The sequence below is a fragment of the Leiobunum rupestre genome, chromosome 8 (genome assembly GCF_980474605.1).
Source record: "Leiobunum rupestre chromosome 8, qqLeiRupe1.1.hap1, whole genome shotgun sequence".
NCBI lineage: Eukaryota > Metazoa > Arthropoda > Arachnida > Opiliones > Sclerosomatidae > Leiobunum > Leiobunum rupestre.
The window spans coordinates 3,930,139-3,949,744 of NC_143391.1; the positions used below are offsets into that span (position 1 = coordinate 3,930,139).

At 37.0% G+C, this 19,606-nt stretch overlaps 2 protein-coding genes across 2 annotated transcripts; both read right to left on the reverse strand.

The window, feature by feature from the left end:
- Window positions 1-24: 24 nt before the first annotated feature.
- On the reverse strand, window positions 25-16,913 carry LOC149932020 (uncharacterized). The gene is made up of 4 exons (XM_090155521.1): window positions 16,069-16,913; window positions 4,077-4,212; window positions 3,879-4,008; window positions 25-397 (listed from the first exon to the last, which is right to left on the reverse strand). Exons 1-4 carry the CDS (start codon window positions 16,854-16,856, stop codon window positions 312-314), a joined length of 1,140 nt encoding a protein of 379 aa, XP_090011647.1. The 5' UTR covers window positions 16,857-16,913; the 3' UTR covers window positions 25-311.
- Window positions 16,914-17,751: 838 nt separating this feature from the next.
- RpL18 (ribosomal protein L18) lies at window positions 17,752-19,590 on the reverse strand. The gene is made up of 7 exons (XM_090156086.1): window positions 19,485-19,590; window positions 19,284-19,370; window positions 19,100-19,207; window positions 18,691-18,789; window positions 18,506-18,629; window positions 17,966-18,035; window positions 17,752-17,900 (listed from the first exon to the last, which is right to left on the reverse strand). Exons 1-7 carry the CDS (start codon window positions 19,485-19,487, stop codon window positions 17,825-17,827), a joined length of 567 nt encoding a protein of 188 aa, XP_090012212.1. The 5' UTR covers window positions 19,488-19,590; the 3' UTR covers window positions 17,752-17,824.
- Between the last annotated feature and the right edge of the window lie 16 nt (window positions 19,591-19,606).

Below are 19,606 nucleotides of genomic sequence, written 5' to 3' on the forward strand. Positions count from 1 at the left end.
TAAACAGTTTTATTCAATTCTTTTTACTATAATTTAATTCGCACTTTATTAAATTCCATTTTTTCCCTTAATACGAAAAAATGGCCAAAAACCCTAATTACACTTTAATATAAAAGTTCGTATTCTTTCATCCGTGGCTAATGCGTTTTGTTTTTTTCTAGCGCGAAAATATTATATTACAAAATTAATAATAAATAAGTGGAAAACAGCTGCGATAACGAAAGGCACGATTTTCAATGTTTTATATTCAGGAACATATAATCTTGTAGCAATTTTCTCTGTCTTTTATTTTGTGTAAATTTGTTCATCTTTTAGTCGTACTCGGAGCCAATTGTGATGCTAATTTCGCCGGGGTAGATGAAAGTGTCGTGGTACCATTGATTCGTATCGACCAGAACTAAACAAATTAGACAAATAATATTTATTATATCATAATATTAATTTTATTTTGGTTTTATTATGACGTAAACGAGATAATTATCATTAGTCCAAGGTCTGAACTATATTAGGTGGTTTGTTTTCACCTGTTCTCGGACTAAAAGGGTACTCTTTTTACCCTAAAACGTTTTATTCGGCTGTTCCGGGGATAAGAATTACTCCAGCCCAGAAACTATTCGCTTGTTCCGGAGTATTAGGGCTACTCTTTATACGCATTCTGAAAAGGAGTAAATCGGATTTGGTCGTCTGCTAGCCAGAATATAGAGGTCGGGGACGGTTAATCATTATCCATGATTAAATTGATTTTTTCGGGAAAAAATGTAAACAAAGAAATTTTCCGGTTAATATTTCGGAAAAGGTTTAAAAAACATTATTATTCGTAAAATTTGAGCTTTTTATTGAAAAAAATGTCGTTTTCCCGTTTAATTTTACAAATTTATCAAAACATTAATCGGATAATACAGAAATATAAATTACTTGATCAAAACGTTTTACGAATAATTTTGAGAGCTTTATCTATTGAATAAAAGTTAACCATCCCCGACCTCTACCAGAATATATCTGGGTCATTCCATGTCAATTCGACTAGCGGAAAATTTGCCTAATTTACAATTTTAATAATATTTTTTCTACGAATATACTAGCTTAAGAAAACTAGTTTACCAAAGTTTTAGACTTGTAATTCAATTATTTGAAAAGTTATAATTTTTTTTTAATTTTGGGTTATTTTCGATTTTAAAACTTTAAAATGAGTTTTTCTCGAATATTTTGGTATCTAATAGACATATACCAAAGATAATAAGCAAATTAAGTATAAATTTTGTGCTGAATCCGTATATGGGAGTCAAATTTCGCTAAAAAAATTACGAAACGAAATATTTGACTACTTGAGGGGTCCAATAGACTCCCAGATTTCGACTTGTACTCCACCTTCAAAATTTTTGAAAATTTTATATTTTTGGCCCAACAAGCTAGTTACTTTAAATTATAAATGGCATCAATGAGAAATTATTTTTAAGCAGAAAAACAAATTATTATAATGTTAAAAAAAAAACACGAAATTAAATACTTTACTATTTGGGGGGTTCAATAGACTCCCAAATTTCGACTTGTACTCCACCTCAAATTTTTTTCAAAATTTTATATTTTGGGCCCAACAGGCTAGTTACTTTAAATTATAAATGGCATTAATGAGAAATAATTTTAAAGCAGAAAAAATAATTATTATAATGTTAAAAAAAACACAAAATTAAATACTATTTTTTACTAAATATTTCGAGGCTTTCCGGAGATAAAGAAAATTTCAAAGTGTCCGTGGGAAGTAAAAAAGAAATGGAAACATCCGCACTCACAGAATTAACACCAGCGAAATTTGTTGCCTGCGTTTACGATGGAAAGATATACTTCGGTGTTTTGGTTGAAATATCAGATGAAAAAGACGAAACTTTCGTAAAATGTGTGCACCCTCCTGGTTTAGTAACATCATACCACCGGCCAAGAAGAGAAGACTTGTGTTAGATTCCTGAATGCAATGTTCTTTGTGAAGTGCAATGTCCATAAACTTCAAATGGGCTTCAATACAAGTTCCTAAGAAAGTCTATAAATATCGTCAGGGCCATCTTTACCTTTCAGGTGCCCCTGGGCTAATAATATCAGGCACTCTTTTTCATATCACCACGTCTTTATTGAATACTTTACAATTAAATTATAAAAAATATAAAGGGCCGGACGGCGCCCCTTCAGAGTGCGGTGCCCTAGGGCTTAGCCCTTCCTAGCCCAATGGTAGAGATGGGCCTGAATCTCGTGGAAAGGGTTCTAGTAAAGTACAATATCCAAAAGAAAGTTTAAATAATTTTGTTTCCTACTTTCCTTTTAAACATTTGATTCTCTATTGGAATAATAAAATAAACATTCTGGTTTAAAATAGTTTCTCATTGATGCCATTTATAATTTAAAGTAACTAGCCTGTTGGGCCAAAAATATAAAATTTTGAAAAATATTTGAGGTGGAGTACAAGTCGAAATTTGAGAGTCTATTGAAACCCCCCCCCCCCTCCCCCCAATAGTAAAGTATTTCATTTCATGTTTTTTTTTAACATTATAATAATTATTTTTTCTGCTTTAAAATTATTTCTCATTAATGCCATTTATAATTTAAAGTAACTAGCCTGTTGGGCCCAAAATATAAAATTTTGAAAAAAATTTGCGGTGGAGTACAAGTCGAAATTTGGGAGTCTATTGAACCCCCCAAATAGTAAAGTATTTCATTTCGTGTTTTTTTAACATTATAATAATTATTTTTTCTGCTTTAAAATAATTTCTCATTGATGCCATTTATAATTTAAAGTAATTAGCCTGTTGGGCCAAAAATATAAAATTTTCAAAAATTTTGAAGGTGGAGTACAAGTCGAAATCTGGTAGTCTATTGGACCCCTCAAGTAGTCAATTATTTCGTTTCGTAATTTTTTTAGCGAAATTTGACTCCCATATACGGATTCAGCACTAAATTTATACTTAATTTGCTTATTGTCTTTGGTATATGTCTATTAGATACCAAAATATTCGAGAAAAACTCATTTTAAAGTTTTAAAATCGAAAATAACCCAAAATTAAAAAAAAATTATAACTTTTCAAATAATTGAATTACAAGTCTAAAACTTTGGGAAACTAGTTTTCTTAAGCTAGTATACTCGTAGAAAAAATATTTTTAAAATTGTAAATTAGGCAAATTTTCCGCTAGTCGAATTGACATGGAATGACCCATCTGCTGAAAAGGCCACCGGCAGCCATTTTGGAAAACCGTTTTTACTTCGACTCCAACTATTCGACACCACAGAATCGGGGTAAAATGACGTCATAGCCTTGCTCTTCTTACCCTACTCCGAAATCCCGGAACAAGCGTAAAGAAACCACCTATTAACGACCAGCAACCTTTTAAAGGGGTCATATAACCTTCAACGCGTTCTTACTGAAGACCCCGACGTAAGAAGTTCATAAGCTGTTGGATTTTAATCTGCTAAGCACTGTAAGCAGATAAAAATACAGGGGTTTAATAACTGCTTAAGTTGGCCGCTACGTGGCTCTATGAAAACTGAAAAGGCTAATTGTAGGGATTATATTAGCAACAAACCACTAAGCAGCGCCATAGGAGGGAGCGGGAAATATAGGAACCCTTATTGGGCGACAGAAATACAATATTCTTTAATTGTAAAGACATTCTATTTAAAAAATAACTAGCTAAATTATTCATTTCTAGATAAACTTAAATTTATTATTGATTAAATATTTAACATATTTAATATTGCGCATATTTACTTCCACTTTAAACTTTTAGATGGCGCTAGGGCGCTGACTGCCATAACGCTTGCAGATAACACTGACAGTAGGTGTTAAAAATAAGACGCGTTTTTTAAAGCCGGTTAATAATCGAAAAAGACGTACTTATGTCTCCTTTATTGACGTCAACTTCGAAGGATTGGCAAACATTTTCGCATTCGGGAGGAGGAACTAATTGCCATCTTTTGCGTCCTGATATTTGAGCTTGCCAAGATGGCCTTTGTACGTAGTCCAACTATTAATGAGAGATTTATATTAATGATCTCAGTCGAGGTAGGAGTGAGAGTGAGAGCAGTAACTGACGTGCATGCTGGCACCCTGTCCCGAGTATCCCATGAAAATCCAGTCGATGGCGCTGGACTCGGATTCATCCGGCAGGAAGTGGGGTCTCGAATAGTGCTTCCTCAACACCGACGCGATGTCCGGATTACAGTTACTCCTGCGAAAGAGAAACGCAACAGGTAGTCGGATATTATTACCTCACATTTTTAAAGCATATATTTTACAATCGTGGCGACAACCCCCTCCATTCATTACCATACATTGGTCCCCAGATGTCCCCCATACACCTGCTACCGTCATTTTTTTAATTAAGAATCATAAGCCCATAAGTAACATAATGCCTGTAGTACGACAAGATCTATTCAGCCAATTGAAAATTTCTACTACTGCCCTCAGGATTTTCTTATTTAAATCGGTTTTACTTTAATTAAATCGGATTTTTTAAAAATTAAATCGATTTTTTTATTTAAATCGATTTTTTATTTAAATCGAATAATTTTTATATAGAAATCGAATTATTTTTTTTATTTAAATCGAATAATTTTTATATAGAAATCGAATTATTTTTTATTTAAATCGAATTATTTTTTATTTAAATCGAATAATTTTTATTTAAATCGAATAATTTTTTATTTAAATCGAATAATTTTTTATTTAAATCGAATAATTTTTTATTTAAATATGAGTATTTTATTGAATTTCTAGATTTTTATACAATTAATGACTATTCCTGTATAGTTAACGGAGTTATATGAAAACTTAATTAAATTTAATTACTATTTAATATTTTAGTTAGCTCAGATTTTCTATGTATTTTAACTTTTTAAAAACCTAATTTTGTTATTATTTATGCTTCCTTTAAATCCAGTATTTTTTTAAACATCACTTGATTTAAATCAGCCCACCCTGAATACGCTGTCACTTGTTGAGGTTATCGGTAATAGTTAGTGTAGGGAGCTGTTGGCTCGCGTGGCATGAAGGGCTTGCCACCACCCTCCAACTCATTGTAACCCGGCCACCTGAATTAATGGCTTCAAAAGTCGCTTGATGACTTAGGCCTAAGGTGGTGCCTTGGGTATTAGCCTAGCTGATTATTATTATTATTATCTACAATAATCATATTTTTACCGAGAAGCATATGACCATAAGTTACATAACACTGTAAATATAACACGTCCTAATACTACTTAAAGTCTATTTCTCCACACAATATTACTATAGACTACCAATTCTCTGCGAGGTTTTACTTGTCTTTAAAACTTCCGGATATTATTGTCTGATGAAGATATTGTTAGGATTTTCACGGAGAAGCCAAAACTTTACAAAAATTCAAAATCATAAAAATAAAAATATAGTTTAGTTTAACCAAGTAATGATGAATAATATAATGGGATTATAAAATTTATTACTATAGGCTTCACGCGTAGTTTAAATTTTGGTCACAAGTATCGCCGCCTATCGACCGACTTTTATAAATTAAATATATGAAAGATGTCCGCTCGTTCAAAATTATCTCTGCATAACAGCTGAAAGTTTCAACCGTCTGCTATTTCTTCACATATTTAGTTGACAGATATTAAGGCAGATGGCGTTATATTTCTTAAGCTCTAAGCTTATAACACTCGATACGCAGTTAATTTTTTTTAATTTGTTTCTTATTTATCACTAGCCCGGCAGTATTTTGTTTCACCTCGTCCGAAGAGAGTGAACAGAATTGATATCCCCGACCCCTACATACAGTCATTACCGATACCGATATGTATCATACTTATATGCTAATGTGAGCCTTTTAAACTAAATCCCATTTCGGAAAAACGTTTTTACTCCGACTCAAACTATTCCCCACCAAAGAATCAGAGAAAAATGACGTCATATTTATTGAACACGGTCGAAGAGGTAAAAAATATTTATATATTTATTTAATTAAACCGAATTGCGGGTAGATGTTTATATTGGTTGCTACTAGAGCGAGCCGAGGGAAATCAGACAGAAAATAGAAGAATAAAATTTATCAAGTCTAATATATTAAGCCCAACTTTGGGATTTTTAAAAATCATTTTAACACATATGACGAACATTAATACGACCAGGGCCTAAAATAATGTGCAATTCTGGCAGTTTTGGGAATTTCTAAAACTCTGATTTGGAGTTCTAAAATCGAATTTGGGCAGTGCTATTTATCGTGAATTTATCGCGAAAAAGTATGAAAAATGTAAAATAGCTGATTACCTCATGGTAGATGTCACGGTCGACGGGTATTTCCGGTACATATCGACAAACGTCGCCAATTTTGCTGAACTAAGTTACTTATTTACAGCCGTTTTTTCTCTCATAATTTTGTTAAAATATTCGTCTGCTACAAATTCTGAATTCGGCGCTTTTATAGCTCTTTAAAATATGTTTTGGGGGTACAGTTTGTATTTCGGCCGTTCTAAAAAATCCTTATTTTATCCACTGAATACGACACCGAAATCGGAATTCTACCTTTAATAAAATCATATAATTGTTTTACGTATAAGAAATTTAACTATCAATAAGCAGAAACTGGCAGAAATCAATACCTTATTTCCAAAACAAAGATGTCATGGTAAAAATAATTTTATTAATTGGAGACGTTTCGAGCCGAGGTCCTTTATCAATCCATTTTAGTAGTCTTAAAAAGGTAAAATAATGGATTGATAAAGAGCCTCGGCTAGAAACGTCTACAATTAATAAAACAAGTTGGCAAGCCAAAATATACCTCTCCTCGGAAGAATTGTCCCTAGTGGTATTAATTTCTCGAGATAACCCTTAAAGATATATCTCCGCAATTTAGAGTTATTTGTTAAAAATATTAACCCATTTCTATCCCGCCCGGTATAAAATTTTAATTATAATTAAAATAATTGAGACGAAACGACCAATTTTAATTTATTCAGAATATCATAAGTTAAGTAGTTACAACAGTAAGTTAGACGTACTATAACAATGCACAATTGAATTAAACCCTTTTACAGAACAAGTTTATCAGTTAAATATAATACGAAGCAAATTTTAATGAAATATCTACAGAGGCTTTTTGGAATTACTCGCTTACGAAATACTTGCCGCATCTTTAACGCTCATTTCATTTCAACACTCGCCCTTGATGAAGATACCGTAGATATCTGGTAGTGGACGACTCGTTCACTTCCTGTTGACGTTGTGACGCATACCACATGAAAAAGACCAATGCCGTCCAATTTCCAATATCATATAATGACTCGCACACCCAAGAAATCATTGACTGCGTTAGAAATCGTAGATATCCAAATATCCACACCAAATGTATTTACAAGAAGCAAAAACCTTACCATCAACAAAGCACAGAGAGCCACTTGACTAACCGCCAGCTTTTAAAGCAATTAACGTTAAATTATCTCCTTTGAATTAACAGAACTATATATAGGTCGTTAAGAAAGTGGACCACCCACAGGGTCTACCCTTTAACCCTCTAATCTCGGCTGACTGCGCTAAAACAAGATTTAACCTTTAAAAAATACCAGATTAGGCCTTCATAAATTCATTAATAAAAAAAGACTTTATTACCTATTATGCTTACGATGCCTGTCTTAATTTCAGTGAATCTAAGCAGCTATCGGTGGTTCTGTGGTAGAGCGCTCGACTGCCAAGCCGAATGGTCTGGGTTCGAAACCTGGGTGGCGCATTTGTTTTTAATCAATAGAGAAACGCTAAATTAGAATTTCTTCGATGCAATAATTTCAATTTCAATTCTATTTCAATTAAACCAAAATTTCGTACTCTATTAAATACGCTTCCGATAAAGCTGAAGGTCTAATTTTCAATAAGGCGTAACAAGTGTCGGTGGTTCTGTGGTAGAACGTCCGCCTGTCAATCAGGAGGTCTCGGGTTCAAATCCCGCCCGATGCGATCGCAAATTGATACTAAGACGAATACCGTGTACAACTGGTGGAAACCCTGCCATTGGACGTTGAGAGGTAGCATTACACTCAGAACTCGGTCCGTCCCAAAGTCATTAAGAAGAAGTTGGAGAGAAAACGCCCATATAAACACAACAGACTCAACATGCACATCCATCAGAACACAAACACAACAAATTCAACACTCACAACCTACGCATAAACATTACAAAAACCGTAATACACCAAACCGTCACGACGGTGAGCGAAAAAACACCATCCAAACCAAACCGCAAATGCAACCGTTAACGCTCACCGTCACACGGTGGTTTTGCCAACCCTTTGAGAAACTGCGTACGCAGTGATTACACTTTGCACCGAAAATGCGAACGCGTTCGCAGTCCTGACAGACAGACACACCCACAGACAGACACGGTCGTTGTATAACCCCTCCTAGGGGACTTTGTCCCCTCGGAGAGGTAATAAAATGGTTTATACCTTATGAGCGTTTCTACACTTTAATTTTTATATTATACCACGGTAATTAATGTTTAATATTTATAAAAAAAATTAAAAACTAGAACGGTACGAACTTAGACTTATTTATGATTAATAAATATTTTAAAGTTAATTTTCATAACTAAATACTTGTGTTAAGTGCCATAACATAAATATTTTAGAATGGTGGGCATACAAAACTATCTTATGATGTACTATAAATCACAAAATTCGAAATGTGTCCCAGCTGACACCATCTCTTTAAGGCATAGAAACACAAAGAATCAAAATTAAAGGCGATTTAATTCAGAAAATGGACTTGGAAAATTTAATTATCATTTTGAATGTAAATCGCGCTGGTTCCAAGCAATTTCAAAGGTTAAATTAACGCGTAGAAACAGGCTTGAAAATTTAATGCTATGCCTTTTAAATTTAAGTTTCATTTTGATTGTAAATCACCATGGTTCCAAGCAATTTTTAAGGGTGAAATTAACGCGTAGGATCTCGAAGAAATTAGAGTTTAATTAGGTTTAATTCGTAAAATAGACTTGGAAATTCAATGCCCGAGGCTTTGTACCGCCAATGACGCAACTGATACTAATTTCTCGTAATGACCGAATTATTTTAACCAAGGTTTTTACGTCGGTCGTAATAAATACGAATATACTATCCGAAATTAAATAATTAAAGTCGAACGGTCTTCTTAACAGATCCTAATTAGAGATAATTAGCGAAGCGAAATGCGAGAGACAGACGACATCGGGGAAAACATTCTTTTAATGAATTTGATGGTTGGCGGGACGCGGGATGGGAGGACATTAGAGAGGTTAAGCAGAGCACTCTACGAGTTTGAGCAACAACGTATATTTAACAACTTCAAGACGAATCCATATTTTCTGCCGAGTTTACGTGACACGTCGCAATATATTTATAGTGTTTAAATTAAAGTACTGATAATTATAATTTACCAACTCAACAAATCGAGACAAAGTTGTGACCACTTATTATTTAACTAGCAGCGTACTTGTTAAAAAGCGTAAATACTTGTTTGAATTGAAATACGACTAGGCCTTGCTGCCTTGTACAATTAAGACGAATTTGGATAAATAAATAAATAAATAAATAAATAAATACGAGTAAACAAAGAGATAAATTTGCGGTACACCCGGTCACACGAAGAAACGAATAATGTTATTTCGACTATACTCATACCCATAGGTAACGCCTGTTTTAGTATTGTTCAAACGACGTTTTTAATTCTTCGTGTACCGTGAGTTAGCGAAAGGTGTGAAATTTGTGACACCTTATTATTTAACCAGCAGCGTACTAGTTAAAAAAGCGTGAATACTTGTTTGAATTAAAATACGTCTAGGCCTTGTACAATTAAGACGAATTTGTAGAAATAAGTACGAGTATACCAAGAGATAAATTTGCGGTACACCCGGGCACACGAAGAAACGAATAATTGTATTTAGACAATACTCATACCCATACATAATGCCTGTTTTAGTATTGTTCAAACGACGTTTTAATTATTCGTGTACCCTGAGTTAGTGAAAGGTGTGCAATTTGTTTAAATTCGATTGAAAACGTACTTCATCGCGTTAAGGCTGGTATTCATTAGGGCAAAAACGCCACGACGGTGAACGTCGACGCGAAAAATTTCAGTTAGGCCTAACGCAATATTTTTGCGTCGACTGTCACCGTTGTGGCGTTTTTGCCCTAGTGAAAACCAGCCTTTAACCGGCGAACTGAAAGCGCCCTTAACCGAGTATAAAGAATGTTTGATCTCAAACGTCGAGTTACTCCCGACGTTATCGTTAAAACGTCTAGCGCGCTTTGCTTAACCCCTCTATTCTAGCAGATGCGTCCTATCTCCAAACTCGGTTTGTCAGCGGACGCTTAATTCGATAGTACGGAGACGGTAAAGTGCGCGTTTATTGTAAATATCCGTTCTCCGTAGGTGGGCCTTAATAACGGGGTTGAATTGGGCGGGGTGGCCGGGGCGAGTAAGAACTATGAAGCTAGCTGGGGGAATTTTAAGTCGCGTAAACACAGCGTACGTTACGTATAATAAACCTCTAACGTTGGAAAGTGGAATTCTGCATCGCTGGCCAGAGAAGGCAAGGTCAGTGCCACGGGTTTTGGTCCGGACCAAATCTAAGCCAGCGCGTCCCTTCTCGACACGCACCTATTTCGATAGGACCACCCCCGCCCCGAAATAATAACGACGCCGACTCGGCTTCTTTTGTTTTAAAAACGCATAATTTATGGCATTTCAATACGGTTGGCTGGGATCGTCTTTGAAAAAATAAAGCGCTAAAAGACACTACTGGGTCACTTTAGATATTCCCTTTTATTTAAATAATCTGGCCATTAAATCAGTTCAACAGCTAGCAGGAAATGCCTGTTATATCTTTAGAAATATAAGCGATAATGAAGAAATTTCGTCACAAGAAGAATAACGCGGTTTATGAGAGCGTGAAGTTTGCTGGGTTTTTCTTCGGTGAGATAAAAATTTCAGAGTTGCCAGATGTACGATCCGATCGTATTTGTACGATAATTGAAACCGCGGTTCGATATACGATTCGAAGGCTGGATCGTACGGCTAAAATACGATCCAAAGTACGATCTGTGTAAAAACAGTTTTCTTTATATATCTTTAATTATTGAATCTTTAGCAAAGGTTATCTCCCAAATTCCATACTCCAACTTGCGTTTTGTTGGGGACGTGATAATTGTCGCCACGAATCGGAAATATTCACAAAATATTTTCTCACGGTTTTTTTCGTACATAAAATTGAGCGAAATTATACGTCATAATAGGTTTATCAAACTTCTTTTCTTATCTTTAAATATCCAAATCGAAACTCGGAACGATAATCCAGCGCTTGGAATCTGGCAACCCTGGATAAAAGAAGACTTGATTAAGAGAGATACGCGGGCGGGTTGGACGCGGAGGATGTCGTTCGCGATTTTGTCGAATGACGCGAAATAAGTCGCTTCGCATCCTGTTTCCGTTTTCAGTTCCAGGACGAGTATTTAAAAGTCTTTTCAGCCCTAATTCGAGTCTGCTTTATCAATGGAATGTTTCGGCATTCGAAACGAAGGGGATATGTGGAAAAACGCAATAATAGCGGAGAAAATGGAGGGATTTCCGGAGCGCACTTGACATCGAAAAATGTCTATTCACCCCGCGCGAATTCAAATTTCACGGCTTTAATTTTACTCAAAACTTTTGCGCGAGGGAGGACGTATTTTCGCGTCATTCGTTTTTTCGGAGTCCCCGCAAAAGGATGCCAAACAAGCTGTGTCATTGTTGCTTCGAGGGGGTTTTTTTTTTATCAAAGAGGGGTTAGCGTACCCTCCCCTCTGTTCCCCAATCCCATCCTTGACGAGTAAAAAATGAGGTTGGGTGAGAGCGAAATGGTATGTGTCGTAATGCCGAAAGACCCGTCGTGTGCAGTACGCCACAAACTTCCTGTAACCTTAGACAAAATTTGCACATGTGCCGACCGACAGAACCTCGACAGAGCCGCGGGGGGAAACACCCAACACATTTCGTCGTTTTACGCTCTTGATGCATCTTTCTCCGGGGAAAACTTTCTGTCCTTCGAGACCAGACCCGACCCAGAATTTCGCCCAGTTCCGAACCCATCCTATAATCGAGTCCCAATTTCGATTGGTAATTCTATCTAAAACAATCCGCGACAAACTTTACCACATCCTTCGTTTTTAATAGAACTGTCAACCATCCCCGGCTAGAGTCGTGGAAATATATTCTACGTAAGAACATTCGCCGTATGACTTATGGCCATGGATTTTCTACCGACTTAGTTACGTTTATTTTTCTGGCAGAGTCGAAGGATGTCCTCTAATATTAGCCCACTTCCTTCGAGGAGGACTTTTTTCACTTCACTTACGAATATGCTAATTACAGCTCGCGGATTTAATGACATCTCTACAACGGCTGATTATTATTTTTTAGCTCAATTAGTGGGATTTAATTTGTCGGCTCCGAATAATTTGCAGTTACGTTTTGGCCTAAATAGTACGGCACGCTTTTTCAACCGTCGCCAGTATTGAAATACTTTGTCTCTTTCAAAGTGTGGGCGATGCTTAAATAGACAGGAATGTCGGGGGTTATGTAAGCTCGCGTTGTGGGAATGTTTTCCTATTAGAAGTCTAGAAGAATAAATTAGGTTTCTGCCATCGTGGGTCGCGTGTTTTTCGCGCAACGTAGGTATCCGTGATAAACTTGATCGGCTCATTTTTTTCTGGTTTTCAATTTATCAGAAACGACTACACGTAGCAACGATTCCGTATTCTTACGGGTATGCGAACAGTTAATTTTATTCCAATCTCGAAAACCGAATCGGTTATTCGAAAATCCGATTATTATTCGTTTTCCCAAATAAATTATTATAAAATTAGGTTTTTCAAAACGATTATTCGAATTGAAGAATATTCTGGTTAAACGGCGAAATGTCGGATTCTAAACGATTATTCGGTTTAAGCGGCGAAAAGTCGGTTTCTTAACGATTATTCGGATTAAGCTGTGAAAAGACGGATTCTAAACGATTATTCGGTTAAAACAGCGAATATTTGGATTCTAAACAATTATTCGGTTTAAACGGCGAATAGTTGGATTCTAAACGATTATTCGGTTTAAGCGGCGAAAAGTCGGTTTCTTAACGATTATTCGGATTAAGCTGTGAAAAGACGGATTCTAAACGATTATTCGGTTTAAGCGGCGAAAAGTCGGTTTCTTAACGATTATTCGGATTAAGCTGTGAAAAGACGGATTCTAAACGATTATTCGGATAAAACAGCGAATATTTGGATTCTAAACAATTATTCGGTTTAAACGGCGAATAGTTGGATTCTAAACGATTATTCGGTTTAAACGGTGAAAAGTCGGATTATAAACGATTATTTGGGTTAAGCGGCCTATAACACACTTCAAAAGATTAATTCGATTAATTCCACGAAATGTGAGAAGGTGGATAAAACAAAATATCAAAAACCTGAAAAAATCTCGCTGGGGGGGGGGGGGTGGAGATCTGTGAGGCTAAGTTCAACCACATTTGAATACGAATATCCGTTTTCTATTCGCTTTATGACGGTTATTTGGTTTAATAATAAGTAACCGTTTATGAAACGGTTACCCGATTATTTTTCGGAAAACCGTTTTAAAATTCGGTTAGTGGTTTTTTTAGCAAATTCATATTCGACATTCGATTAATCGTTCAAAAAACCGAATATTCGAAAATTCGGTTAGGGGTTTTTTTTTATAAATTTCATATTTGGCATTCGATTAATCGTTTAAAAAACCGAATATTCGGTTAGTGTTTTTTTTTAGAAATTTCATTTGTGGCATTCGATTACTCGTTTAAAAACCGAATATTCGAAAATTCGGTTTGTGGTTTTTTTAGAAATTTCATATTCGGCATTCGATTAATCGTTTAATAAACCGAATATTCGAAAATTCGGTTAGTGGTTTTTTTTTGAAATTTCATTTTTGGCATTCGATTAATCGTTTAAAAAACCGAAAATTCGGTTAGTCACTTTGGACATATTTACATTTTCATGGGGACTACGTCATCTTATGATATTTCAGATTCGATGGCTAGTACTAGTTTGTAGGACTAGAACTTGTAGGAGTTAAGACGTACCTTTGTGTGTACAGCCTGCACCTCCGCCTACACGTTTTCTAGTGCTAGCTTATACCTAATTTTTGGGAATTGGTCTTTTTATAAAATAAGCTACGCTTGCTGAACTTGTTTTAATGTAGCTCTTTCGTCACGAAATACGTAGAAGTTCAGTTCTGTTTATGCTTAAAAACGGGGTGCCTCGTCGAGTTTACTCTTTTGTCCAGGACTTTTCGTAGTAAAACGTCATCGCAGCAGCATAACATCAAAACCAGAAGGCCAATGCTACTTTATAGAAACTTAGAAAGGCCTTTTGAGGTTAGGTTTCAACTTTCATGGTTACTATGGTCTAGTTTCTCCCGTCAGGGCAGTTAAGGAGAAAGTATTTCTTATTCAGGAAGGTCAAATAAGTGGGGCCCCAATTTTTTGGACCCCCTGGAAGGATTTTGGAACTTCTTTGATATCTGCTAATGCTAGAAAAACATCTTGATTAATCCTAAAAATATTTATTTCTATACTATTTGTAACGAATATCAGTATAATTTTAAGGAATTTAAAGGCAGTGGCGTAGCTAGCATGGGTGACACCCGGGGCGGATATTATGGTGTGCTACTTACTAGTCTCTAGTTTGTGTACGTTTTTATTTATTTTTTGTTTTTAAATGGGTGGGCCCCGGGGTGAACCGCCCCCACCACCCCCCATAGCTACGTCACTGTTTAAAGCTAACTTTTAAAAGGTTTGGCAAATATCATTTTGGGGGGGGGGGGGGTTGGTTAGAAAACGTCACCCACGTGTGTTTCAATCGCGTTAAGTTTTAGGGGAGGAACATGTCCTGTCTAACATCAGTTGTCTTTTGCTTGAAAAATTACTTTGTCTTGTGAGATGATTTTTGACTAATACAAATTGATAGCCATAGCTACCCCATAAGGCACATAATAAGTAACCAAAATTACGTTACTTATGATCACACTTATTTAACTACCAATTCAATAAGCGAGTTTCAATAATATCTGTCACATGCGCAGTTAGACGAAAAAGCAGTCGAGGATCATAGGATGGTACTTTGACTGCATACCTATGACGTCAACTTAGGCTTCCCTTTCTTATGACAAGGACCATTTTTTTCTTCTAAATAAAAACTTTATTTTTCGTGCCTATGACAAACGGGGCTTCACATCAAACACTTCATGGTACAAGTACTACAATGGTAAACATTGAAATCCTAATAGTAATTTTAAGGCCGATAGATGGCGTTGCAGTTATCGAAACTAACTTATTTAAAAATTTTGAAACAGCGAAAATCGCGCAATATTCTGGCTTATTTCCAAGTATATGTCGTAATTCCCGGACGAGTCTAGACAACTGTTTTTCTTTCGTAATCTCTGTCGAGATAAACGTATCGGTACAAGAGCTGCCGAGGCTTATTTTGCGCATCGGGATTAATCCGGTGTCGGTAAACTTTGCTCCGAAGTTTTTGCAAATCCACCTCCCTCGTTCTCGGATTGAAAGCCTACAGTCGATCATTACCGCCTCTACCGTGGGCCCTAAAAATAGGCACCCAGGAATCCCAGTCACGTTCGCGTCATAAGGCGACCTTTTATACGAAGAAGGGGAACCCGCCGTTGAAATTCCACCTAAGACCCCTTACCGTAAATGTGGTAGCTTTTTCGCTATTCTTAACTTTCGCCCCTGTCTCAGCCCCTCGCTACCTGTAGAGGGGTTCGATTTCGCGCGCGCGTTGCAAATCTGTCGCTATCAAGCGTTAGATGACCCCTGACCAACCTGAAAAGAAAATAGAACTTCCCCCACCTCCTCACCCCCCGTTTCTCGAATGAAAAACTCAGGCTCGCGCACCTGGCATCTGTAACAGGGAACCTGGGGTATTTTATTTTGATCGCGAGACTCTAGCCTAAGGGATAAACGCGAATTTTTTCGAAATGATAGGTTTATATTTATCTCTCTTACCATCCGACGTACCACGTGACCTCTTCGATGGTCATTTGGCGCGCCCGACTCGAGGGCATGTTGAAAACGTCCTCCAAGGACATGAACTCCGTTTTGAACGGAAAAAATTGGCATTCATCCCTGACGCTTTCGTAAGCGCCCTTCGTTCGGTTGTACAAATCTTTGAAAAAGTCGAAACTGAACGTCCGCAAAGCCGGCCACTCGTTAATCGCGTTCTTGACCAGCACGGGCCGGCCGGCGTACGCGTAACGGTCGTAACCGGACTTGGTGACGTTATCCAGGATGACGACTTCGCGCGCGTCCTTACAGATGTCGCAGTTCGTGACGGGTCGCGTCATTTCCATGACGACATAGTTGTTTCTAATGGCACACCGAGAATTGATCCTGTCCTTGTTCTCCAAAAGGACAGCCACGAGCAAGGACAACAGGCCGATTTTGGCACACCAGTTCGTGAAGGAGGCGAAGGTGGACTTGTCGGTTTTAAGAGGCCAATCTTTTTTACGGTCCACCACCGGATCCTCGGTGTCTCCCAGGGTCATCCGGGCGTCGCGACTCGACCCCTGACCCGTGACGGAGCACGCGTTCGCTACACTCTCATCGTCGGTCAGTTTTTGTTTCAAAGCCGCGAGTTTCTGTCGAATTTTGCGCACTTTCTGGACACGCTCATTATCCTCCGACTGGTAATTTAAATCGTGACATATACGGTTGTTATTTAACGCCATTATATTTCCGGAAACATGTTCGCCGGTAATCGCGCGCGCAGCGGGACTACAAACGCTCCCTCTCATTCGAAGCCACCGGTGGCTCTGACTCCTCCGACTCAGTTTCGCTTCTCCTCCTTATTCCCTCTGGCCTACACATCACTGATTCATCCCCTCTCTCTTATTCCTTTCCCAGTCTGCCAGGGGGGTCGAAGGAGGGGGGCGGAAACACTAGTAAGGCTTCCCGTTCCTTTATCAACGCCCACTCAAAATGCATCGCATACTTCAGCGCGTTCAATGGCCAATACTATTTGACCGCCCCCCCTTGGTTAACTAAAAAATGTATCCATTTAGTTAATATCACAGTTTTATTTTTAATTGCCCTTTTAGTCAATAAATCATTGTACAACGCACCTGCATGCTTTTTTTTTTTTATTCAAGGAAGAAAGGGCTGATTGAGTCTGAGAAGACCGCGAGCCCGGCGAAACACCATCTGATTAAACAGGGCGAGATATGTGTAACGGCCACGCCAACGGGGGGATACGTGGGGACAGGGGTGGGGACACCCGTGGCGGAAGTATTCCTACCACGCGTTGGAGAATTGGTAGTCGTCCTCACACGACCATCCACAAACTCTGCCTCCCGGACGCCTGGGATTACAGGAGCGAGCCACTACTCCCGGCCACCTGCATGCTTAATCTGTTTTAAATTCCACTCGTTAAAACGTTTTTCTTAAATATTAAGGTTTTTATTTTAAGTCTACAAATCATTGTACAAGACACCTGCAAGCTTTTTGGTGTCTAAGGCCTTTAGCCCACACCATAAGTTTGTTCTAAAAAAAAAAACACCTGCACACTTAATCTGTTATAAAATTCCATTCATTTAAACTTATTCTTAGATATTACTGCCCACCTGTTAGCCTAAAAAACTAGTTATCACACTTTTATTTAGTGATTTGAATATGTAAGTGAAATTGCCACGCTTAATCGGTCTTGATATTTTATTATTTCTTTTAACTTTACAAAGTTGGGATTTTCTTTGATGGTAAGGTTGATTTATGCCTTGTAACCCGTGGACTTCCTGCGACCTCTAGCCCGTTCAAATTTGCGTCCCTTAGATCGTACGTACGGTCTATAAACAATAGTTAAATTACTTATCTGATCTTTAAACTTCAAATTATGGATAAAAATAATTACTTAGTGTGGCTATGTGGCACACCCGGAGCTGGTCCAAAATGTCTGCAAGCCTCACGGGCTGTTCTGCGTCCTAATAATATCAAAACACGTTAATAAACTATACATTTATAGCATTTTCCATTTGACTGCTCTGGGGTTCTCAATATCCCTCCGATCAACTTTTAAAGTTCAAATTGTGAGTTTGGATCTGCTCTAATCAATTTTGAAGCGTCAAATTTACCCTTATCAAGCGCTCAAAAGCTATCTGTCAATTTACCGCTATCGAATACTCTAAAGCTATGTCAATTTACCGTTATTGAGCGCTCAAAAGCTAACCGTAAATTTTGACAGATCAACGGATCAAGATAATTCTCGGAGAGAGTTCTTGGTGTGCCTACGCGCTCTAAGCAATTTCTTTTCTAAATGTCCTTTTCAACTCTAAAAAAACTCAAAACTTCGAAACGTTTCTGTTGAGAGTTAGATCAATTATTCCAGTGACCAATTTAGACAATTACTCAAATGGAAGAATACTATTAGACATGATTATAAATTAATTTATACCTTGCATTAGCACTGTTCCCTTTCCTTTGGGAGATTTCAAAGCCATCTGATCAAAAGTCATAATTTCACCACCAGCCTTCAAAATACGACCTCTCGCTTTTTCAGTAACATGGAGAGCACAAACCTAATGATTTTTGTACTTAAGAGACATATTTACCAAATAAATATTCTTATCTTAGATTTACCTTCAACTTAGGAACATCATAGATTCGCTTGTCATCAGTGATAGTTCCAACAACAACTGCGGTTTTGTTTTCTCTACCAGGTTTCTTCATAAACCTAATCTGTTCAACAAAATTTAAAATTAGCTGGTGTTATATTAGATTAATTAGACTTAACAAAAATAATTGACATTATCCCACTATCAAAGTATATAATTTAGCGTACATGCAAAAAAATCTAAAAATAGAATACCATCAGCCACATTGATAAATTTTCTGCACATCCGCAACATTTATTAATTTGTCAATTTTTAGAAATAACAGAACAATGTCAATCTTTATGCACTTATATTATAGCAGAATATCCTCGGGTTTAGTTAACACAAGGTGTTATTTGGATTTATTTGCAACAGTTACGTATGAAAATACTTACAATCCTAGCAAGTGAGATTGGAGGCCTGTTAATCTTGCTCATGTACAATCTTTTAAGAATAATTTTGTTAAACTTGGATCCAGTACGGCGTTCGAGTACCCTATAGAGCTTTAAAAGTATCGAAAATATGTGTTACGCGACTGCTACTTTGATAATTTACACGTTTTTCTTAGCAAAGGCTTACCTTAACCAGTAAACGTAGGTATATATCGTTGCTCCTTGGGGCCGTTCTTCGGACCTTTCGGTCATATTTATGGCAAATATCGATACCCTATAGACAGAAAATATTTAATTGGAATCTAAAGAAGCTCTCAATTAGTTTATTTTTAAATAACGAGTAGTATAAAGTATTATTAATATGGATTAAAAATTAACATCAACGTACCATCTCGCAATGCTGCTAAGGGGAAACGGAACTCAAAGTTTTATGGGTACTAGCTAAAACAGGAAGTGTCATAACAACGCCAACAACGCCACCGTCGCCATCTAGGCGCTCTAAAATAAAAC